Source organism: Saimiri boliviensis, chromosome 3 (assembly GCF_048565385.1).
Source record: "Saimiri boliviensis isolate mSaiBol1 chromosome 3, mSaiBol1.pri, whole genome shotgun sequence".
NCBI lineage: Eukaryota > Metazoa > Chordata > Mammalia > Primates > Cebidae > Saimiri > Saimiri boliviensis.
In genome coordinates this window covers 149,041,777-149,067,663 of record NC_133451.1, presented here as the reverse complement: position 1 = coordinate 149,067,663, position 25,887 = coordinate 149,041,777, and the positions used below count along the sequence as shown (strand labels likewise).

At 44.2% G+C, this 25,887-nt stretch overlaps 1 protein-coding gene across 2 annotated transcripts in view; it reads right to left on the bottom strand.

Moving 5' to 3' along the window:
- Window positions 1-24,402, bottom strand: part of MAML3 (mastermind like transcriptional coactivator 3) — a 455,573-nt gene extending 431,171 nt beyond the window's left edge. For both annotated transcript variants that reach the window (XM_003928030.4, XM_074396897.1), the window contains exon 1: window positions 23,042-24,402. In XM_003928030.4, the coding sequence (XP_003928079.3) occupies window positions 23,042-23,509 (468 nt within the window). In that variant the 5' untranslated portion in view covers window positions 23,510-24,402. The remainder of the gene's footprint in view (window positions 1-23,041) is intronic.
- Window positions 24,403-25,887: the final 1,485 nt, after the last annotated feature.

Here is a 25,887-nt window from a genome sequence, read left to right as displayed (position 1 = left end):
TTATGTTGCATGAGATAGTCTATCAGGAAGAAATCGGGAGTCTAAAAAATTATTCTGAGGGTCACCTGTCTGCTACAAAGGCCTGCAAATTGCAGTTTACACAACCATTTTTAAAACTGATTAACACCTTTTGGATATTATTTGGTCTTACTGAAAGAAGGGTTTTACTTAAAAATCATTTAGAAAGTGCATTTCTAAAGTATGCCTTGGTTTCACTATTGGGTAGCAGATGTAACTGAAGTGTAACTGAAAGATAAAAACAAAGTGGCCCAAATGACCAGAAGAAAAGCTCACAGGCCTAGCTTACAAGCCACATTACAAGATGCTAGTCCTGAAATTCAGGACTAATGCTGTAATTAATAAGGATATGATGAAATGGCCAATATTATGCAGGTTAATTCAAGAAATATTTACTGAGTTCCTCCTATGAGTCAGATTCAAACCTTGCTTTCAAGTTGCTCACCACCCAGCGCTGGCCACTCACCATAAGCAACCCAGGACAACCGCCATGTCATGAAAAGGTGCTGGGAGAGCGTGGGGAAAGGGAAGGCCCAGGTTCTAAACAGAGAGGACCAGCAGAATTAGGAAACATCCCTCCACATCTCGCTGACTAGCCCTAATTCTACTCACCTTTCTTCCAAGCAGGGTGCATGCACATAGACATTCAATTAATAAACTATTATCTGCTGGCCAAAACCTTCCAGTCATTTCAGTGATGGTCAAGCCCTCTTTTGTTTCTGCAGTGGTGGAGCCCTCTAGGTAGCCAGAAAGAAGGATGCAGATATTCCTGGGATTTAAGGTAGTACCAATATGGCTACACAAAGTCACTAAAAATTTATATTTCATAAATCTGTTTTCTTCCACTGTACTGTGCCCTTACAAGTCAACTGAATCAAATCTTGAGTTGTGTGGTCCCAAAAGATGAAGTGACTTGCTCCAGGTCACAAAATTCACTGTGGCAGTGCCTGAACTCAACCTGATTTCCTGGCTTCCCACATAATGTTCTTTCAGGTAGACCAAACTGCCTCTCAAAGGTGGAGGTGAGAGCCAGAGACAGAAGTGACAGTGGGAGTGTGTATTATACTTAATAATCAGAAATCCTGTCTGTGAAACACAGACAGATAACACAGCCATCCAGAGGCAGTGACTGACTTGGTGTTGATTTCACCTGAGAAACCTACAGAACAGGCCAGGAGAAAAACAGGGAAAACCCACAAAGCAGCAGCCATCCAGCCAGACTAAAGGCCAGAGTGCACGCTGGCACGCAGCACCCACAGAGCACGAGGCAGAGCTGCCATCAGAGCAAAGAGGGGTCTCCTAGGTAAGAGAGTAGAGGGAGGAGCTCCGCACAAGAGGTGGGCTCACTCTCCTCCAGACCCCCGTGCTACTTATGCTGGAGAACTTGGCGCAGAGGCAGAAAGTACTTTGGAATTTGTACAGAACCACAAAGATGCTTTAAAAGGTAACAAGCCAGGAAGGAAAAGTAGAATGTAATTTTTACACGATATCTCCAAGAAAAGTGGAGAAACGTTCCCTCTCGCCATTTCCAAAACTAATTCTGGGTAATCAATTCAGTGTCACCTACCATTTTTTGCTTTTACCATTTCACTTTTTTCCCTCCCTCTTTCATCTAGCTCTCCCCTCCAAAGCCCATCTCCTCCACCTCTGCCATCTCCACTTCTAAGTTCAGCAGCAGCAGTGGGACGTGATGTCCAGACCTCAGCAGTCAGCCTACTGCTGTCCCTGCGCCAGGCCAGGGGCTGTGAAGGGTGAAGAAGAAGGCTCTTTGGGTCATCTGCCTCTGGCCTCCACTCAAAATGAGACACCAGGGTGTTCCGCACCCACATATATTCAGGAATGCTGTCTCCAATCTCTATTTGAGACCTCAGAGATGTCATCATTTCCACATGCTTCTAACAAAGTAACATCCATTTAAAAGCACTGTGGTCATGAGTGAGTGTATGCAGCAACTGGGTAAACAGGTCTTGTTCACCACACAAAGGCATCAGGGTGGAGCCTACACCCACGCAATCAGGGCCACTGTCCTCAGGCCCGGCCCACACTCTGCAGCTTGTACAGGACATCTTATTGGTACACATGCTCCTGCAATGGCAAGCTGAAGAATACAGAAATGGAGGAGCGGCATGGTCCACGAATGCACGTGCTCCCTTGCCCTTCTCTCCTATAAGAGGAGAGTGAATCCACAAGGAGGTCAGTAAAAAACTGCAGAAAGGGAAGTTCTTCTTAGTGTGTTGACACTCATTGCAAGGCTTGGCCTATCTCAACAAGTCACTTTACTTTCCCATATAACTCGTCCCTCATAGGACAAAGAAAGGAAAAACGAAGACAACCCTTGGTGCCTGTGCTGCTCACAGCTGTGCAGTCAAGACAGGGGAAAAAAAAAAATCCACCTTTTCTAACTTCCTCTGGCACTAACTGGAAACTCTGGACTTTGGGGAGGCTATTAGAAAAAGGTTAAATACGAGACTAGATAATGATATACCAAGGGACCATGTCAGGGCTGTTTGAACACTACTGAGAAGCAATTGCTGTTGAGAGTTGGCGACCACTTTAAAGAGCTCGGAAGAAGGCACCGTCTGCAAGCAAATGCCTTCGTGGTGCTCTGGGAAGAGCAGGCTGAAGACTTCTTGTTTTGCACAAACATCCCTGAACACGTTTGTTCACTCTTCTGTAATTCAAAGATTGCTAGGTACACATATCTAGTAATTATTTCCTATATGCGGGTTCTTTTCTTGTACTGTTCTTGGTTTAATTTTAGTTTTATGAAGACATAGCTTTACATATGCAACTGTACCCTTCCCCTTTCTTTCAATGGGAGCTATAGAGGTTTTTGGTCTACATCTTGAAACCTGCTATTTTATTTATTCTGAACAAATCGGTCAGTCTGCTATTTAATATTATTGTGTTGGTAAGAGTTTATTTCAAAGTGTGAGTGCTGACTTTAAGTACGATCAAAACTATGTTGAAGATTATTTTGATATCTGTATCTATTTTTAAAAAGAGGGGAGAACAGAGATGGATTTCTACCAAAAGGAGCCACTATGTGCTGTTACACGCCATATATATGGTAAATATTTATTTATAGTCTTTGATTAGTTTTAAATTAAAGCCAACAAAAAGAAAAAAGAGGGCTTACTTAAAAAGTCCCATTTATGTAACTTAAAAATCAGTATGTAACTCTTTCCTGCACCTAAAACTACAGTGGTCCTGCCTCATAAAATTTGTAGCATTACCCAAAGCACCTTGTGGTATCAATTACAGGGTTATGAACATCCAGCCACTAAAGCTATCTGATTGGCTTAACGTCCCCTGGTGCTTTATAATGATAACTACATAGTATATAATTACACAGTCCCCAAAAGATACTTATAATTGAATCACAGGGCATTCTCTGAATGTTTGGGACAGCAATTAGAGGACCACAAAGTGACAGTATTGAAACTCTCACCAGCTAGAATGTAAATGAAGCACCCTAAAATTCAATTATAAGAGTCCTTCAGGTATTAAATAATTATAATACAAATCACATGGAGAGGCAAGTTTTTTTTAATTGAACTGTCCCCATAACCCCCGAAGACTGTATTTCCTAACAGTCTGTAAAACAACATAGCTAGATTTTCAGATTCCTATTTCTTCATCCAGCTGGAAGACGTGTAACAAAGGTAGAACATTCAAAAACCTGTATCTTCTTCCACTTTGCCACCTACTTATTTGGTGACCTAGTAAGTCAGCTGGGTCTTGCTGTCACTCCGCTCATCCCATAAACATGCCGCAGAATCAGAAGGTCTAGCTCATCCCGTAAACATAAAATGGCTATATGTATAGATATTTACAAACTCAATTAAATGAAACGATACTTCATCTATCTGAATATTTACCCATTCTTACCCCGAAATGTCTGATCATTTGTACCCTAAGCATCTTCCTCTTTCTCCAGCTATCCCTTAGCTCTTTCTTCTTCCACACTCATCCTTTTTGCCATCTCTCCCATATCTCCCTCCAGGGAAGTTGTGACAATTGAAGTAAAACCTCCAGGACTGGCTAGCTATGGCTGGCTAGTGGTGCTCAGGGCAAGGAAGAGTCAACTGCAGGCTTTTTGTTGCTCATTATCTTCTTGCTTCCATTTTTCTAAAATTTATTTATTATACTTTAAGTTCTGGGGTACATGTGCAGATCGTGCAGGTACACACATGCCATGGTGGTGGTTTGCTGCATCCATCGCCCCATCATCTACATTAGGTATTTCTCTTAATGCTATCCTTCCCCCACCACCCACCCCTTGCTATTCCTCCCATAACCCCCACCCCCACCAGGCCCCAGTGTGTGATGTTCCCGTCCCTGTGTCTGTGTGTTCTCATTGTTCAACACCCACTTATGAGTGAGAACACGCAGTGTTTAGTTTTCTGTTTTTGCTTCCATTTCTTAAAGGGAGACTATGTAGATTGGTCCCCTAACTTAGGAAACTCAGGGGAAATAAAACCAGAAATACTTCCCCTAACTTGGATTTGTAAAAACACGTCAAGGAAAGGAAAGACTGAAAGGACGTTCCCACACTTAAGGAGCTTGTACAACCAAGGCGAGAGAGGCAAGCCCAGAGGAATCGCACACCAGTCACTTCTCCAGATGCCCCGAATCACTTCCAGGGCACAGACATAGATGGTCCCAAGCCCTGAATGCAACAGCAAGTGCATCTCCACTTACAGCAGATTTGTAAACAGATCTATTCTCTACTTAAACACATTGTTTTCAAGACCAGTGATCAAAAATGTAAAAACTAAACCCTGAATAAACATCAGCTCCCCTTGCAGAGCGCAGTGTTAAAATATAAACTCCGACGAGTGATTAGGAAAACACCACAGAAATAAATAAATATACATATACATACATGTGTTTTTTTCCCAGTAGATTTTGACCTTGTAATGACATTTGTTCATGAGAAAAAGAAATCCGCTTGTCCCAGCACCATAACCCCACCAACCTTCATGGGTGCTCTGCAAAAAGAGGTCCCATAGGGACCAAGAATATGGTGACATTTGGTGCTCTTCCATCAGAGTGTGAATATCACCCGTTTTCTCCTTTTAGCTCGTGCAATAAAAATATTCTCAGACACGAAGCACAATGGCACGGGCTACAGCCCCTCCTCATGGAGTGTGATTCTCTCTGAGCCTCGCCTTCTGCTGCGTTTGAAGGAACCTCTCCCAGGACGGAGTAGCCCTGCTGGATCATCCTTTGCATTTTGGAATCAAAAGAAAAGAAACCAGAATGGGTGTCCATAACTACAGAGGTGTTGAACTCATAAAGGACTCAGGAGGACGGTGTAACTCTGGCCACAGTAGAGCACACTCACGGGGCAGCCAAGGAGACCCCTCTGGAGGAAAGTGGAGTTAATTAGCCTTTTTATGCACATACACATGCCAGCTTCACACATTTAAAAAATAGACCCATGCTCAGCAAAGGGCTATTTTAACACTGTCTTGTAAAAACCACATAGACAGATACTGTATCTCCTTTCTAGCAGCAACCCTGGCCCTGGACACTTGCTGATTTTAGCTAGGCATTAAGAATAAAGACATCATGCGCAAAGTGCTCTGAAAAGCATGAAAATCAAAACAACTTTCACTCCTACAACAAGTACTGGGCACCAATGAATTAACGCATCTGATAATTAATGGGCATTCTTGGAGGAAATTCTTCCTCTGTAATGTAGCCACTGGGCTGCCATGGAAAAAGATTCCAATTTATATTTGTTGAATAAATGATTTGATTAGTGACCAAAGGAAGGAGTGAATGTTTTCCAAGCATGAGCTTTTCCACATGGCCCAGGTCAGCCACCGTACAGCAAGGCTGGCATCGGGCCAAGAGCCCTCTTGCCAATGAGATGAGAAGTCTCTGAAGAGCCACCATACACCCAATGCTGAGAGAGTTTCCCAAACAAAAGCCAGCCACGGAGTTCAACAACTGGCTTGCCATGGCACCATATGCTCCACAATATTGTCCTGCTGCAACACTGGGGCCTGTCTTCAGTGTCCCCATGTGCTGCACAGCTGTCAGCCCAGGAGCTGTTTTCTCATGATTTTCACTGTTTTATTACTTTTCTGGGAATTCAAATCAGTGTAACCATGCTTGATGCACCAGTGAAAAATGGGATCTCCCCCTTCTCCTTCAACCTAATGAATTGCCTTTTTTCATATCAAAGAGCAATGAGCACCAAACCACGTCATATTTATTCATGGAACAAAAGACTCAAGGATGGGGTGGTGGGAACAGAAGAAACTCCTGGGTGTGGATAGAAGAAAACCTGGGAATTTTAACGGAGCTCCTCACACCGATCTCTGATGACACTGGGTTCCATTTATGGGGAAATCCCAACCTTTTGCTCTCCCCATTCATTCCTGGGAGGGGCTCCCTTCAAGCAGTTCCCTAGTTGATACTTAGAGACCTGCTGCTGAGAGCTGGCAAGACCGAAACGTAATTCGTCCCATAGCCCTGACGGTGAAGTGTCTACACATTTTCTTTTTCAGTGAAATTCCCCTAAAAAGCCTCCCCTTGCCTCTCTTATAAGCAATAAGCTGGTATATCCCAGAACATTCTAGATACATCCCTTTCCCCCGCAACCCCACATATTCTCATGAGTTCCATTGTGGATGAGGACATGATTTAAGCCAGGGAGAAAGAGCCACAGAAATAATGGCGATACTGGAGCCTTGCTTATCTCGGATGACATGAATTTCACCCTCCCCACTTTGTGCCGTAATCAACCTCTTACACTCTGTTCTGCAAGTTTTCTTATTAGTCCAGAAAATCCAAAATAATGTCCAATAGTAGGAATAATTTAACCCAATCCATGGTTAATCTCCCTCTTTGTAGACACTGACAGTGTTTAATCATTCCCTTTGCAAAAGATCCCCAAATTGGGAGAGGCTGGATGGATGACTAAGTCAAGTTAGTGCAGAATGAGTCACGTTTCTTGAAGGTCACTTCCCCAAATGTATGAGCCACCAAAGTGAAAGGAAAACTGTTTCTTAAGGTAAGCTAGCTATTAAACAAAGGTTCCTCAAAAAATGATAAACAGTGATCCTAAGAAAGAGGCTACAGGGTACATGAACAACCTTAGGAAACTGAGACTTGCTTTTTCTTTCTCCCATTTTATTATTCGGCATTTTAAATTTCTCCATTTAAAGATTCTCTTTTGAAAATTTTAAAGGAGGTTTTTTTAAACCTATAAACAAAGTTTAAATTTTTTTCAAAAAGTCACAAAATTAGTCACTTCTTCCTACAACCCGTGTCACTCATATGGCTGTGGGTTTTAACATTGAAGAATTTCTTTCTAGATAATTTTCCTCAAGCCCAGTAATCAAATATTTTTTAAAGCAATCCTCTTGCTTCTTCCTCTTACAGTCTCATTTCTAAGTCTGTCAAAGCTAATTATCTCGATCCTCAAATGCACTGCTCTTTAGTGTACCATAAACACATGTATTACAAAAAGTTGAAGAAAACAAGTGAAGTGTGCAATACACTTTGAAGGAAAAGATAGACATAAATAATTATTCAAAGTATGCACTATCTTTGTTAACAGAGTAATGAAAATGGCATTAGAAAAAGTGGATGAGAATATCAAAGCCAGCCAATCCTCCTGTCTTCTTCCATTTATGGTGGTCCCCACCCCTCAGAAGCCAACACCAGAAACCCTTACAGCATTACTTCAGAATCAAGAGGAAAGCAAAGTTCTCCAGTTTGCCATCCTTTGACATTCCAGACCACAGATAAACACAAACCCTACCAAACCAGTAACACAAACAACCTGTCCCTCCACGAAGGGGAAGAAGGCGTTACTCTCACAGACACACGCTATCATTAAGCTCCTTTACTTGAAACTACCGTTACATCTTTCTGAGCCTTCCAATTCCAATCTCAACCACAAATTTAAAGTTAATAAAAGTCCCTGAATTATTCATATCAGTCCTTTAAATCTAAGAACAGGAACAAACACTAAAAAAGCAATAGGCCATTTAAATTTCAATAGCCTGAATGCGAGACTTCCCTGATTGTCACACTTTGTCACCCTCCAAGTCACCATTTCACATTCCTAGTTCACTGTGGGCTCCAGACATATTCCACTCTAACAAATACAACTTGCCAGAAGTATTTTTGAGCATGGTTATTTACAATTTTCACGAACAACTTTTTCAAATATTCCTTCAATAGGTTCTGAGAATTAAGCAGCATGAAATCCAAATCTAAAATCATTGTCTCCATGCTTCATTGAAGAAAATGAACGTGAAAAATCCAATAGCAGCTGCAAACCATTTAAGAATTCCTAGTTAAACTGCAAAATACATTTTCAACCATTTAGCCGTAACAACTCTAAATGGAGAAAGTTGCTTCTTTATATAAACCACCTCTGTTTACCAAACATCAGAGAATTTCCGGGCAGAGGGCTACTGCAGGATGGGAATAGTAAGAGAATGTTACAACCCATGAGGTGCTGATCTGCACACACCACTGTGAGGAAATGCCTTAAGTGATTAAAGACAAACGCTACCTGCATGCTTGGCAAAGGAGTCCACGCTACTGCCACACACTCTCCCCACTGAGAAAGAGGGAGAGGATGGACTGAAATCCCACAGTGGACTAGAACCGGGGACAAAAGGTGCCAGAAACAGAAGATGGCAGTGTAGAAAGGGAACAGTATCATTATCCTTTGCCCCAGCTGGGGACTCTGGCCGTATTATCACTCAGACATTCTGAAGCTCAAACATAAACAATTAAAATGTCATATCTTCTTTGACTTAGTATCCAGAAAATTTTGTTGAATTCTGACATATGTCAAATTTATTTGTGTATATCTTTTTTCTTTTCCTTTTTTTGAGACAAAGTTTCGCTCATGTTGCCCAGGCTGGAATGCAATGGCATGATCTCGGCTCATGGCAACATCCATCTCCCAGGTTCAAGTGATTCTCCTGCCTCTGCTTCCCAAGTAGCTGGGATCACAGGTGTGTGCCACCACACCCAGCTAATTTTGTATTTTTAGTAGAGATGGGGTTGCATCATGTTGCCCAGGCTGGTCTCGAACTCCTGACCTCAGGTGATCTGCCCGCCTGGCCTCCCAAAGTGCTGGGATTACAGGCGTGAGCCACCGCGCCCGGCCATGTATATGTTAACAAGACACTCCTATTTATAAATTCATATGGCTATTTGACTGTTCTGTCAAAAGCAGCCTCTAGGCCAGGCACAGTGGCTCATGTCTGTAATTCCAACACTTTGAGAGGCCAAGGCAGGAGGACTGCTTGAGGTCAGGAGTTTGAGACCAGCCTGGGCAACACAGTGAGAAACCACCTCTACAAAAATTTTTTTAAATTGGCTGGGCATGGTGGCACATGCCTGTAGTCCTATCTACTCTGAAGGCTGAAGCAGGAGAATCCCTTGAGCTCAGGAGTTGGAAGCTGTAGTGAGCTAAGATGGTGCTGCTGCACTCCAGCCTGAGTGAAGAGCAAGCCCCTGTCTCTCTCTCTCTCTCTTTCTCTCTCTCTCTCTCTCTCTCTGTCTCTTTTTTGAGACAGAGTCACTCTGTTGCCCAGGCTGGAATAGCCTTGAAACTCTGCCACATTTTTCTAATAAAAAACGGCCTGAATCACTCACTTTTTGAGTTACATTAAAAACAAAAATTCAGCCGAGCACAGTGGTTCACGCTTATAATCCCAGAACTTTGAGAGTGTATGCCAGGAGGATAGTTTAAAGCAGGGGTTCAAGACCAGGCTGGGCAAAAAAGAGAGATCCTGTTTGTTAAAAACAACAACAAAATCCATAATAAGGTTAAGATTTGATTTTAGCCATTTATTACCTATTATAAATCATCTGTGGACTCTAAAAAAATGTTTTCCAACGGAATTAGAAATTAGATGTTTATTGCTACAGCTGTAATCTCACTACTCTTTGGAAAATATCTTTTATCTAATAGTTGTTTAATCAGATAGCTATGAAACAAGTATTCTAAACATTTAGATAACCATTTATCTATAATCAATATAAAGGGAAGTGTTGTATTTCATGCAAAATGCAAGACAGTTGTCTACCTTGATTGTAGGTGAAAGTCATCCTTAAAAGAAAATATTCTAATGCTAGAAATAAAAGAAACAGAACCATTAGAAAAATTAGAGACAAACACAAAAAAGTAAGATGGCACTCCTCAGACGAACAGTAGAATAGCTAAACTAAATAATTAAGGGAAAGTTATAGGTTGAAATTTTGTTGCATGACCAGAGCAGCACCTTTAAGGATCTCTTAATTTATCATACTGGATGGCCTATGTACAAGATTGAGAGAGAAATTTTTTCTTCTATATACATAACCAACTTTTGCTATTTAAGCCACTGAAATAGAAGGCACCTAGCCTTCTTTAGAATGAGGAAGCCCCCTTCCCTAAAGCTTACAGTGAGCACACAGCTGCATTACCTTAGCTGCCCAAAGGTTCAGAATAAAAAAGAAAGCAGTAAGATGCTATATGGCTCAGTTAAATGGCAAAAAATGGCTAAACCGGGCCGGGCACAGTGGCTCATGGCCCATCCTGGCCAACCTCATTTAAATACAAAAATTAGCTGGGTATGGTGGCACACACCTGTAGTACCAGGTTCTCCAGAGGCTGAGACAGGAGAATCGCTTGAACCTGGCAGGCGGAGGTTGCAGTAAGCCAGGATCATACCACTGCACTCCAGCCTGGGAGACAGGGTGAGATTCTGTCTCAAAAAAAAAAAAAAAAAAAAAAAATAATAATAATAATAATAATAATAAATTAAATTAAATTCACAAAAAATGGCTAAACTGAATGTAGGTCATAAATTGAAGCATGATGCTTAGTTTATTGGAATCATTTGGTAGAAAATGACAATGTGAAGTTTAGGCCCTGAATCATGTACATTCCCACCCTTGGTTTATCTCTCTGGGTCAAATCTTTGCCACATGCACCTTGTACAAGGTTCCAGATCGTATTATCACTGTCACAAAGGTGGAACATGAGGTGATGGGAAAGGAGATGGGGAGAGGAGAAACACACAAGGCCAGAGGTATGTGAGGCCAGGAGACAGCAAAGTTGGGGACCTCATCAGAGAACAGGGCGCCGGGCGCGGTGGCTCAAGCCTGTAATCCCAGCACTTTGGGAAGCAGAGGCGGATGGATTACAAGGTCAAGAAATCAAGACCATCCTGGCCAACATGGTGAAACCCCATCTCTATGAAAAATGCAAAAATTAGCTGGGCATGGTGACGTGCACCTGTAGTCCCAGCTACTAGGGAAGCTGAGGCAGGAGAATCACTTAAACGACAGAGTGAGACTCCATCTCAAAAAAAAAAAAAAAAAAAAAAAAAAAAAAAAAAATCAGGGCCTTGCAAGGACCAGCACTACCATGTCCGTGAATTGTAGCTCCTGTTCAGACCAATAAACGAAAGTCAAATAGACAAGAACTTCTCTTTGGGAAAATATCTATTTAGAAAATGCAGTTGCTCACCGGGCGCGGTGGCTCAAGCCTGTAATCCCAGCACTTTGGGAGGCCGAGGCGGGTGGATGACGAGGTCAAGAGATCGAGACCATCCTGGTCAACATGGTGAAACCCCGTCTCTACTAAAAATACAAAAAAATTAGCGGGGCATGGTGGCACGTGCCTGTAATCCCAGCTACTCAGGAGGCTGAGGCAGGAGAATCGCCTGAACCCAGGAGGCGGAGGTTGCGGTGAGCCGAGATCGCGCCATTGCACTCCAGCCTGGGTAACTCCGCCTCAAAAAAAAAAAAAAAAAAAAAAAAAAAAAAAAAAAAAGAAAAAGAAAAAAGAAAAAAGAAAATGCAGCTGCTCAGACAACCTTTCCAAGAAGGAACACTGCAGTCAGGTGAAGGCAGAAAAATGTAGTAGCCAAGAGCACAGATTCTGGAGCCAGGTTGCTCCAGCTTTTATAAAACTGTAGACAGTAACTGCTACTACCTCACTGTAGGGAAGCTGCGATGCAAAGGGAAAGCAAAATACCTAAGAACTCTGAGGAAGGGCAGTCTTCAGACCACTGCGGCACCTGTGTATAATGAAAACTGATAGGACTACTCACTGTCTAAACAAATGCTATAAGCTGCCTGTCGAAGCAAGTCCATTTTGATGCATTTCCTACAGTTGGACAGGTCAGCAGGTTGTTATTACTGTGTTACACAGATGACTGGATTAGTCAGGGTAACTTAACCTGTAGGAAGTGGCAACTCACAGACCTGAGATTTTTATGACCACTCCAATCAGCACCCACGAACACCCCAGGTACTGTATCACCCACTGAAATACATTTTACAAATAAAGCCATATAATCATGCCAGTGAAACACAAAGCTCAGGAGAGGTAAAAAGAACCACAAACTTGTTCAAGGAAGTGAATTTCTTACTTTCACAGAATGAGCAGGAGCTGGCTGAACAGGTTCCTTCTTCAATAAAACCTCTTTAAGGGCCAGCTGAGAAAAAGGAACGTCACTCCTATACGATGTGTTATTTGCCAAATACACAGCCTTTAAAAACTAGTAATGTTCTGTGCAAAGACCAAAACTAGTTACTAGAGTTGATACTTTTTTAAGCCATATTGTTAAGGAGACATAATTACCATTTGCCCTAAAATGGGCTGTAATAAGATTCAGGTGCTATATTAAACCATATTAGAGTAAGAGATTTTTCCGCCAACTTGTTTCTCTTTATACATATTACATCTATAGAAAGAACCCTAAATCTGTGCTACAGAAATGCTCACATATGTACAAAGGATACACGGATAAGGATGTTCATTACAGAAACATTTAATTAGCAAAAAATAAGAAAACACCAAAGTATGTATCAATAGGGAATCATTCAATAAATTATGAAACGGTCACAATATGGACTGCTATACAGCAGTTAAAAAGAATGAGTTGAGAATCTATATGTACCAACTTGGATGCTCTCTATATGAAAGAGAAAGAAGTGTATTTCAGAGAAGTAAACATAATATAATTCCATTTATGTAGAAAAAAATGAATATGTGATTATGTACAATATGTACAATATATAATATACATGTAAGTGAACAGAAGAGGGTCTGGAGAGAGAGAGAGAGACTCCAGATTACAATTACTTCTGAGAAAGGAAATAACGTTGAGGGGTGGAATTAAATCATTTCTTAACCTATTTACTTTCATTTAGTAATTTATTCAACAAATATCTAGAGTTCCTCCTATGTACAAGTAGGTCCTTTCAAGTCACGGAAGTATACTAATGAATAGACAGAGTCCCTATCCCTCTCCAATGTTCGGCCAAATGAACAACTTTTGCTGGGACAGTTTTACTCAGCCAAGTGGCCTATTTCATCTTGGAACAGCTTAAATTTTTATAAGATTGGCTTTTTAAACATATATATATTAAACCACAACTTGGATCCTAATAACTGTCAACCAGTGATCCTAAATTTATCCCCTCGAGGCCATACAGAGCACATCTAATCCCTTCTTCATGTGATAGTCCTTCAAATATTTTAAGAAAGCAACCCTATCACCCCCTAAATCAGACTAAACACCTCCAGGTCTTCCAACTGTTCTTCCTGGGACATAGTTTCAAGACTTTGCACCTTCCTGCGTGCTTCTTTCTAAATGTTCTCTTCTTTTTCTAGTTTCCTCTAAAAGCCCAATGTCAAGCCATGATTATGGTGCTACAAATGTCACCTGGTCCAAACAAAAGTGAGGGAAGGAAAGACAAAGACAATGATGTGCCTCATCGTTAACAACTATACCACACCTCAAACTGATTCCCCACCACACCAAGCAATCCTCTCCTCTTCATAGTTTTATTTGAAATGAATTTTGTTACAGAAAGGAATGCTTGCAAGACGATACAAAGTATCTAACGCCCTTAGGCTTTTCCTAAGCATTTCCATGTACATATCCAATAAGACAACAAATACCATTGCATAAAGCTAATTTGAAACATGAGACTAAGTCCTGTCGCTGTCCAAAGAGAACAAGGCCGTCCTGCTCACCGCCGCATCCTCAGTAGCTAGAGCAGTGCCCAGTGTGCAGCGGCTGCTCAGCACACATTCAGTAGATGGTGACTTGTGCATGAGTGAAATAAACCTCAAATCACTCAACTTCAAGTCTGCCTTTGGGCAGGAGGCAACAAGTAAGTGAAATGAAAGTGATTCGTTAAAATATGCCTGGCATTTGTGCAGCACCAGAAGGTGTTCAGGACTTTACATATGCTAACTGGTCTGATCCTAACAATGACTCTGTGAGGTAAAAAGAGTGACAACCCTTCACCTTTCTGACAGGCAAGAAGACAGAGATAACAATCGTGAAGGAAAAAGCCAGAACATCACACCACGTGGCCAGCTAGGATGGCGATGCCATGCAACACAGCGGTCCTCTAACTTATCCTCAGGCTCCCTCCACGTCATTGCTGCACCTCTGCCCCTCTCCACTCTTCAAGTAATGAGTGCTTTGAGAAAGCTGAGAGTAATGCCACATGTGTAAATCCATCACTTTTCATATTTTCAAAATTCTAGGAGAGCTTCTCATCATCAGCAGCAATATTTTGAATCAGGTAATTCTCTGTTAGGGGTGTAATCTCTTGTAGGAAATTAGTATAATCCCTTCTTTCTACCCACTTCTATCCCTGCCTTCTAGATACTTGTAGCAGTCCTCCAACTGTGACAATGACAACCAAAAATGTCTCCCTACATTGCCAAATGTTCCTGAGGTAGGGCCGAACCTCTACCAGTTGATAATCAATGAATTAAGGCCTGGCTCAGTGGCTCACGCCTGTAATCCTCACACTTTCAGAGGCTGAGACAGGCAGATTGCCTGAGCTCAGGAATTCGAGACCTGCCTGAGAAACACGTGAAAACCCATCTGTACCAAAAAAAAAAAAAAAAAAAAAAAAACAGAACAAAAAATTGGCTAGGAGTGGTGGTGAGCACCTCGAGTCCCAGCAACTCGGGAGGCTGAGGCAGGAGAATTGCTTGAGCCTGGGAGGCGGAGGCTGCAGTGAGCCGAGATCATGCCACTGCACTCTTGCCTGGGTGACAGAGCAAGACCCTGTCTCCCAAAACAAGCAAATAAAAATAAGAATTAAACAAATAAAAAAAGAATTAAAGGAATCCCATAGTAAATCAATTCACATGACAGTAGTAATAATTTAAGGGAGCATGGAAATATTTCAGAAACATGGTTTGTTTTCTACCCATTAGCTCTTAAAAATATATATTCGAGTTTCAGTAAGTTCTCCAAGTTCAGCATAGGTTACTAAAAGCATGCTTTACTTTTATAAACTCCCAAAGCACCAGGATATGGTCTGTTTACCCACACATACTCTCACATGTTTCTGTCCCCCAATATCCACTCTAGGTGATGCCCCTGCCTCTCCTACCTAACCACTAGTTCAAGCCCTTTACTGGGTACCCATCCTTTTAGATTCACTCCGATCATTGAGCTACTTTCAGCATCTAACAAACAAAGGCAGAGAAATAACCAACCAGAGTGAGAATAAAGGGCACAAGCAGAGCATCTTTCAGAGCTGGGCAATCCTTTTGAGTCACAGTTGCAACCCAGGTTGAATCTACACAAATAGACTTAGAGCACTTTGGCCTTTTCCTTTGAAGGGATAGAAGCCCCTGTCCAAACGTGCTCTGGAGGTGGAGAAAGATGTTGGGAGACGGAAGGAGAGACACAGCCATGTAACCTAATAACCTCCTTTACCCATAGAAGTAAATGCTGTTAACAGTTGAGGGGTGGAGGGTCCATAAACATGAAATGATAGACAACTAGATTCTACTCAACAGGATGGAGATGAAAGGAGTCAGGAAAATTCTGGAAGCTGGCAGTTAATAACTTTAAGTTTTCTACAGTTGTTAAGCCATTGCCAAAGGGGGATGAATGTTCGTGATTAGCATTTTAAAAGATTCTACTTCAGCATAAAGGTCATTTTCAACCAATAGGAGGTCCAATATAATTAAAAGATGCCTAAATTATTCTTGAGCAATCTTTTTTGGTTGTTGTTTTTGAGATGGAGTCTCCCTCTGTGGCCAGGCTGGAGTGCAGTGGCGCAATCTCAGCTCACTGCAACCTCTGTCTCCCGGGTTCAAGTGATTCTCCTGCCTCAGCTTCCCAAGTAGCTGGGACCACAGGCATGTGCCATCATGCCAGGCTAATTCTGTATATTTTTAGTAGAGATGGGGTTTCACCATGTTGGGCAGGCTGGTCTCGAACTCCTGAACTCAAATTATCCACCCGCCTCGGCCTCTCAATGTGCTAGGATTACAGGCGTGAGCCACCTCGCCCAGCTGCCTTTTGAGATTTTTTATTAAATTCCTCCAAGAATAGTATGCATAGCTTGCCACAGTAGTAATTTCCTTCTCCTACACATGTGTATGCGGCCCTCAAGAATGCTGAATGCTGTGCTTCTGTCCCAAATGGAGAAAGGAACTCAAAAAACACTCCTCCACTGCTTAACAGATGGAACTGCCAGATAGACTTTAAAAAAGTGTGCTCCTTCTCTGATCCGCTGAATGGAACCCCATGATCTTTGAGTATTTATTATACAGCAGGCCCTCAACTACATTTTCTGAGTGATTTTATCTAACCTGATTTCTTTGGTTCTTTAAGCTTTCTTAGATTTAAACAACAACAATGAAAAAAAATTTAAACTAATCAGTTCTTGGTGACAGCTCTTTTTTCAGAAGCTATATTTCCAACTCACAAACCTGAATAGTGAATTTTTGGAATCTGTCTGGAAAGCATGCTGTATTTGTAATAAAAATTTAACTGGGCAGGGGGTGGGGGAGGGGTGAATCCTGTAATTTTGGAGCAGTCATCCACAAATTAGCTTATTTTGCAGACACCAATGTCAAACTGGTTTGAAACAACAGGAAAGTAAAGCATATTATAATATTTCCCTTAAAAATCATGGAAAAGGGATATAACACCCTGAAGCCCGAAACTGCTGTCATTGACATCAATGAGTATCTTGCTTTTAAAAATCTGTTATCCCCTTGAATCTGGCTAGAATAACACTGAAAATCTACAGAGAATGTATACTGTCCAAGTCTGGGATGCAAGAGCGTGATTTAGTATTTTAACTTCCATGAAACACTATGGACAATGTACCAATGCTGTTGAATGAATAAATGGAGTTAGAAACTCAGTCTTTATTATTTGTGCTAAGAAAGAATAAAGGCAAATCCATATTAAATCCAAAATGGTATTGTACCAGATTGTTTCATTAGTTCTGAGAGTCAGGAGCACCAAAATTAAATTTCTTCCCTTCTTATTGCTTCTTCCCACTCTTTGATAAAGGTGCTAAAGATCACTGAAAGACCAAAAGGTTGGCAGCAGGTGGGAGAAGGAAAAACAAAGCGAGCAGCCAGAGGATCTGAAAAAACTCAATAATCAGCCTTTGAAAATAGAGTGAAAAATGTAAAGCTATTTGGGAGACTTAAAAGGTAGACACTATGAAGATCTTGACAGTGAGTTTTAAATATGTTCCTCTTTATAAGAGTCTGATGTCTGACTGATTGATTTCACAGTTCTCCAAGATGAGTAATGTGGAAAAAGACAGCGGAATTTAGCCTTTTTAAGCTCAAGAGTATAAGACAGGACTGTTACTTAACAAACACGCAATAGTAATCACACAAGTACTTCAAATGTATCCAAGAATTACTATGTAACATGCAAAACAGGTTCTTATGTTAGATCCCGTCTATGGCCCGGGGTGAGTGAGTGAATGTGTGAGTGTGTATGTGCATGTGTGTGCACGTGTGTGCATGAGAGAAATACCCTATTCCTATCTCAACCAAATGGGTAGGAAAACCTCTCTAACAACAGTTGGCTATTCGTCTCACAGCGATATTCAGAAAATAACTCTATATAACTCGATTTCAATGTTTAAATTCCTTATCTTGCTTCTTCCAGAAATGTCAGTAAACTATGTACCAGGACTGCCCATTTTTCTCCTATCAGGTGTCAGAAAACCTGAAAAAGATTCTAAAGTTTGCCCTTATAATTCTAATGAGACAGGATAGAAAGTATCAAGCATACTAGCTTCCTGAAAAATTGGCCTCCCTGGGGAGGAACTCAGCTTGAAGAGCATTTTGTAGATTTTGATTAATGGTTAACTAACTCTGCTTCTACTTGTCTGACCACTGGCTGCCCAATACTAAATAAAATGTATCACAACCAAAGAACGTAACAGAATTAAATATGTATTGGAGCTTAAAAATACGCTTCTTGAGAATTAAAAGAAAAAAAAAAAACGTGATGGACAGAAAAGTGAGATTTCAAAGAGTTTTCCACCAAACTTAAGGCACACGGTGTTGGGCAAAGGAAAGCTTTTCAAAAGACATTGTCCTGTGACCCAAGCTAGCAGCAGGACGGGATAAGCCCAAGAAAAGGTTCTCATAGGAAAGACGTAGAAATAACTTGGTAAGATGAGCTTGCCAAAAAAATTGATACAGAGTCAGTAATTTACCTTCAACAGGGTAAGAAGTGGGAAGCCAGCTTCATTTACAAGGAGAGTTAGCACTGGACTACTATGTTGACATTTCCTAAATCGACTCCAGGAATGAATGGAACATTTTGGATGGGTCGTAGTTGTCTCCAATTCTCGGTATTTAATGCATTATCAAATGCGTTTTATGAATTTTATATAAGCTCTTCAGAGCAGGGGTCGCAAAAATTTATGCAATCTGTAAGCTTTATATAAATTTAAGCCCCACATTCTGAAAGTTACGATGGTGCTAATACAGTGAAAAGGTCATGAAAACAATATGGGTCTTACCTAGGTCAAGTAAAACTACCACCATTTTGAAATTCTGAGAACTGTGCACTGACATGCTTTTCGATGCACCTGCACAACTACAATCCAGTCAGGTCAACCTATCTTTGGGCTTGAAAATGAAGTTGTCAACTGAAATTTAAAATTTTAACCAGGACTTCAGTTCCAAATACAGCAAATAAACAATGCCTCCTTTTGTCACCACAAATAATTTAAAGATATCTTTTCAGGCTGGGCGTGGTGGCTCAGGCCTGTAATCCCAGAGCTTTGGGAGGTCGAGGCGGGCGGATCACGAGGTCAGGAGATAGAGACCATGCTGGCCAACATGGTGAAACCCCATCTCTACGAAAAACACAAAACAATTAGCCAGGCCTGGTCTGTACCTTGTAGTCCCATCTACTCTGGAGGCTGAGGCAGGAGAATCGCTTGAACTCGGGAGACGGAGGTTGCAGTGAGCCGAGATCAGCCACTGCACTCCAGCCTGGGGGACAGAGCAAGACTCCATCTCAATAAAATAAAAAAAAAAAAAAAAAAGTATCTTTTCAACTGAGGCTCTCTGATAGTTTTGTCAATAGTTTTCGCAGTGTCTTTGAGAGGAGGAAAAAATCTTCTGTGTCAATAAAGTGGTGGAGGTTGGGGCGGGATCATCTGATTACATGTTCAGAACGGACCTAATACCTGAGGCAGTGCAGCTTCAAACCCAGGTGTGCGCTACTTGCTCTATCAACAGAGCTAGTGAGAACCCATACAGAACCCAGCCCCTTCTGCAGCAGCCTGGAGCTAAGGAAAATTTTTTACTGCTCACCGGCTCTGGTTTTTGTTTGCTACTTTGTTTTTGTTTGTTTTTCATGCCCATCGTTGTAAATGTGTAAGACAGGAAAACAAATCAAAAGAGGCAAAGCCCTCATTAGACTGCCTTCTTAGCCCAAGCCAGGCAGAAAGAGAATTAATCGATATTTAGTACTTTGGACATATTGGTCCTAAGAAGGTAAACAAAAGCAATAAAACAGTAAAGAATCCTATTCATCTTTACTTTTATATCACCGTTATTATTTGGCTGTGGGTGATCATCGTTTTTCTTTAGGGCTTTCCAAATAGAGCCCAATCTGAGAACTACATTTAATTGCTCTGTGCCTCACCAGAGTACACCTACAATCCAGCAGTCAATTCAAGAAAATAAAGAGAAACATTTTCTTTACAACCTCTATTTTTGAGATTTTACCTCATATAGAGACTGTTAAAATACCCTGGTTTCAAGCCAAGGTTAATTTTTAAACTAATTATTTTAAAAGGAAATGTAACTTGTAGAGCAAGTGGTTTTTTTCTTTCTATTGGTACACAGAATTTACTTGCACTCTTTGCTTGAGTTAAGGCTTACATTACATTTACACACTCATCATACATACTTCCCACTGGTATCAGCGAGAGATGCATGTGTAACAACTGAAGCTAAAATACACTCCTATTCTGTACATAGCTCTGGTATTTATTAATACATAAGTCTAATCAGTAGGCTAAATCACTGTCATAAAACCGATAGAACAATTTTATTTTCAAGCAGTCAAATCTATCTGTTGTTAATTTGCTAAACTGGGATTCACTGTGAAATCTACAGCTGATGTCTCTGGCTATTCAAACAAGCATTATCTTTTTATTTTCCAAAGTCAGCTGTGGTTTGGGCTTGCTGTCTCCTTCCAAGTAACGTCAGGAGGCTGGGCTTGCTTCCACCTGCGAATGTATCAAAACCCAGGCGCGCGCACCCGAGCCCTCCGTCCACTCATCCCAGGACGGAAAGGAGAGAACACAACCCAAACACCAAAACTTTCTGGTCGCAAACTCTACTTATCTTGCCGGGTCATTAGACCCAGCACTGGAAACGGCACTGGCTTTTGTTCCAGGGTCGCCCAGCTGGCGAGGTAAACGCCACAGCAGCCCTTGATCCCTAAAGATAGTGAGAGATTCTGTGGCAAGGGAATTTTGGAGCCTCAAGAAAGGAGCTCATTTCTCCGCAATCCATGCGCGTTGGGGTGGGCAGGAATGAAACACACGAAAAGAGGACGTGGGGTGGGCAGGAATGAAACCTATAGTGCCTCTTAAATTCTTCAGTCTCAGGTTCACAAAGTGAGTCTCCACCAAGGGAGGGCGCGAGGGGGGCGGGGGCTGGGAGAGAAATAGGTTGGAGAAGGGGACCGGAGCTACAGTCCAGAAGCAGGACCGGCCCCGCCTCCGGCTACAATCAGAAAAGCTACAGTGTGTCAGTGGTTTTGGGCTTCCTGTTTGTAAAGCGAGAACCTCCCCCCTGACTCCGGGACTGTCGTTCTTCCTCAAAACCGAGACAGCCCCATCTTCGCGCTCCTGGCAGGCTCTGCCGCAGGGGGAGCAGGGAGGAGGGAGCGGGGGGATGGGGGGCGCGGCGGGGCGGGGACAGCCGCGATGGAGGGGGCAGGGCCAAGGGGCACAGCGCCCCTCCCGCCCCGGGGGTTGAGCTGGGCCGCGAGGCGGACAAAGCGCCTCCCGCTCCCTCCCCCAAGGCCGCGATCCAAAAGGGAGGGAGAAGGCGGGCTAGAGGGGCAGGAGGAGGAGGAAGGAGGAAGGGGAGGGGAGGAAGAAGTGGAGGGGAAGGAGGAAGGGGAGGAGGGAAGGTGCTGCCGGCGGGACTGGGCAGGATCGCGCCGACCTGGCAGGGGAGGGAGGAGGGGTTGGGCGCCCTCGGAGAACGGGGAAGAGGGAAGGATTCTTGAAGCCCAAGATAAACAAATTGTTCCTCTTCACGTGCGGGGTGGGGGAGGTTGGGAGCGAGCGCTGCGGCCTCGCCTCCCTTCCCCCAAGGCGACTCTTTGTCACGGAGCGCCGGCCCGAGCGCCCGGCGAAAGCCCGCGGCGGCACCGGCACCACGACCGGCGCCGGAGACTCCCAGGGAACGCGTGCGATTTCTAAACCGCGCGCCGGGAGGGCCGCCGGTGCCGGGTTCTGCGCCGCCGATCGCGGGGCGGTCAGTACGGCCCCGGCGCGCTCCAGGATTCCTGTCGCCCGGCCCACCCAACACTGGGGCGGCGCTGTGGGGGAGGGGGCGCAGACACCTTTCCCAGGCTTCCGGCCTCCCCTCACCCAGAAAGGAAAGCAAAAGAACCGGAGAGCGGAGATAAGAGAAAGGATTCTAGCCTCCGGCCTGGGGGGTGGGAACTGCCCCTTCCTCCTGGAGAAGTTAAGCCATTGGTTGCTCATCCTACCTCGAACCCGCCCACCCAGCCATTTAAGCCTCTTTTACCTCCCAGCTACCTTCCACTACTCTGGGCTTATTTGGCAGGCCCCCAGAGTTGGCGGGCAGCGTGGCGGGGGGAGCCAAGCGGAGAAGGACGCCGGGCAAGCAAGTTTAAAAGGAAAAAAGGAAAGAATCCCAAGCGAAATAGTGTGGTGGGGCTTCTGCAAGCCTTGGTGGTTGCTTTTCCCTCCCGCCCCCTCCAAGCCGCTCCCCTCTTAACCCTCCCAGCCGCTCCACCTGCCGGGCGGGTCCCGAGTCTAGAGCAAAGAGCGGAGCGCACCCGCGCCCCGCATCTGCGCGCGCTCCCGCGAGCACCCCCGCGCGCAGCCACCCTCGCTCGTTTCTCACCCACTTCAAAGTTCATTCACAAAACTCTCAGACTTTCTCAGCCCAGAGGGGGTTAGCTGGGGAGAGGAGACGAGAGGCTCTCCTTCCCCCGCTTCCCCTTAGGGGTTGAGGGCCTGGTGCCCGCCCAGAATCTGCGACAGCATCAATATCTCCTTGCACCCGGCGGATGTGCAGAGAGGGGTGGGCGTAGAGGGACGGGTCTGGGGAGGCGAGGCGGTGCGGCGAGAGGTGGGGTGGGGAGCGGCACAGAGGAGGAGCAAGGTTCCAACTCGGGGGTTCACTCTTTCAAATCGGTATCTAAGAAAGGGAGCAGGGGGAAACTTTTCCAGCACCTCACTCCGACGCTCCTCTAGGCTCCCTCCGCCCCTCGCAGTCGTGACTGGCTTCTCCCCTCTCACCCCCTCCTCCCCAAATCTGACAACCCTGACAGATTAACAGGTAGCGGCGACTGCAGCTTTCCTAAGAAAAGTTGACGTTAACCCTTCGGCTTCAGCCCACCTTACCCACCGTGCAAATCAGACCCTCGTACACCTATGTAAGAAAGCTCCACGCACCCCCACCACCACCACCCCCAACGCGCGCCCCGAGCCCGTGCGCCCTCACCATGATCAGCGTGTGGTTCCTCTGCTCCGCCGAGGCAGCCTCCGCATCTTGCTGGGGTTTGCTCGGGTGCTGCTGTTTGCCGGTGCCGGCGCCCGATTTCTTGGCCCTCTGCTCCAGGGTCCGCTGGTAGAGGCTCACGGTGTCCCGGCGTTCCAGCTCCAGCTGCTCCACCTGAGCCTGCTGGTACCTGTTCTCGCAGTTGACGTGGTGCCGCCGGCAGCCCTCGATGCGCTGGCGGAGCCGCTCCACCACGGTGCTGTGCTTGGGAACGGCCGCCGAGCCGCCGCCGGGGCCCCCGGAGCCGCCGCAGCCACCGGCAGCCGGGTGATTGCTACTCGGAGCAGCGGGAGTACTATTGGGAGTATTATTCACACCGATCCCGGCCCCGCCAAGGCTGCTGTTCAGGCTACTGTTGATGCAAATACTACTGCCATTCGCGGCAGCAGCGGGGGCTGCGAAATCCCCCATCCTGCTCCCCGGGCACACTATTTTGGAAGAACTTTTTTTATCCACCCCCCTATCAGCCTCCTCCTTGGGTCCAAGGATTAAAATAGTTTAAGTGGAACGCGGGGGAGACGCAAGCACATGGATGGAAACGGCGATCCCGACGGGGCGAAAAAAAAAAGGGGGGGGGGAAGATTTTGGGGTGGTTGTTTCCTTTTTTTAAACTGTAAAAGCTCGAGGGGAAAAAAAGGGGGACGTTATCGGAATACCATCAGACACCTATCAACAAAAAGAATCACAACAAACTGAGCCAGCAGCAAATCGGGTTGCAACTCAAGGGGAGATCCGCTCCTCGCCTGCCTTCTTTTTATAATCCATTATTTTCTAATAAATTCCAGGAGATTTCCGGTGGTTGGCAAGCATTTTCTCCCTACGTACCGAAAAACACACCCCATGTACACACACAAGCGTATGCCTCCAGTGCGGACACGCGCGACACACACTCACTCCACACCGCATCGGAAAACGGCAAGCTTGCTTATTGCATTTTCCTTCCACAAAAAAGTTTTGGTGTTTATGCCGCCCCGTGTTCTCAAAGTACTTTGGCTGCTCAGTTGCATTTCACAGGAGCCTAGATATCGAATCCTCGGGCTGGGGGAAGTAAACACATGGACAGTCCGAGGCGACTGCAAAAGTAGATCGGTGAAGTCCTTTGCAAAACGCCGCGCGGAGAGCAGCCCCTAACGCTCGGCTGGGCTGCCGCTGCCGCCGCTGCTCCTGCCACCATCACAATGATCAACTGCTCGCCGCCGCCGCCGCCGCCGCCGCCGCCGCCTCCTCCTCCTCCTCTCGCTCCTCCACCTCCTCCTCCTCCTCCATGCCAGCGGAGTGATATCAGGACGCGCGAGCTCAGTAAACACGGCAGCCGCGGCGGCTGGAGGCCGTGAGACAAGCCCGCGGACCCGGCGCAAAACCCGGCCCGGACTCTCACCCGACAGGAGCGGGCGCGGCTCGCACCGGCACCAGGCTCCCGCCTCCGCCGCCACGGCGCCCCGCGCCCCTCCCACGCCCCCAACCTCGCTACCGCCCTGCGGAGGAGTCCGGAGCCCCCGCAACGGGGAGAAGAAAGATTCTGGGGGAATCTCAGAAATAAATCAACTTTTGACCTGTGTGTGTGCGTGAGACCGTGTGTGTGAGTGAGAGCGTGTGTGAGTGTGTGTGTGTCTGTCTGTCTGTGTACGCGCGCGCGCTTGCGCGGGGACGCGCCTGGTTGGGTTTTCTTATTCCAAGGGAGGTATCAAGCGAGCCCAAGTTGTTATACATTTATGCATTATATTGCAGAACTGTGCATGACCAGGCAGAAACATTGAAGCTTTACAGCAGTTGTCTGTCATCCCTATCCATGTGGAAAGAAAAAGGCAAATGAGTGACTTGTTCTTAAAACCCAGGTAGTAAGTCCACACTAGTAACAGCGCTACTTATGGACACTTGTTCTAAGTCAAGGCCAGTCTGAACACACAAATACCAAATTCTAAACAAATATAAATAGGCATCAAAAATGTGTAATATTATTTAATTCTCCGTACATAATGATTGTTGTTACTAAGTCAATTGTTGTTTTACTTATCCTTGGAAAAAATAAAGTAAGCAGGGACTTGGAGGTGAGACCAACAGTACATTTAAACAGACTGTTTTGAACACTAGGTGCTAATGACAGCAGTAATTAAGGGTCCTTCGTAAATCAAGTGGAAAGAATGCAGATTTCATGGACTAGAACTATAGAAAAACACAGCATTCACAGTTTGTCATGACCAAAACAAAAACAAGCAAAAATAACAGGCCTACTGTATTGCTAGATATCTTTCTTTCTGTTTCAATGAAGTACAATTAAAATGGACTAGCAACTGCAGAAATCAATCTAAACTTTCCATTTTATTAAAGCACATTGTCTTTTCCGATATTGTCTAAAAAATAACAACAACTAAAGATAAACATTCTTGAATGTGGACTTAAACCATTGCATATACATATTTTTTTAATTAAAATGGAGAAATTATCATTTCTCTGACAATCAGTAGACCATACATCTTGCTTGTGAGATGTTAATTATAAGGCATTTCATATTATCTCAATAAATCTTAAGAATTAGTTTTTAGGGTAAAAATACACCCCAGTTTTCTAAAATAGCCAGGAATAAAAGAACTTTGGATCTTATGCATTAGTCATGAGATCTGATTTAAACCATCTTCATTTCTTGGCATTGCAGATTAGCATAGGATGCTATTTCTAACCTCATAATGTCAGCGATAAGAAGCTATATTTTTCTTCAATTAATCAGGTCTATATAGTGAACGCGTCACTAGATTATATGGTAAAATGGGCAGCAACATACTTAATCGGGT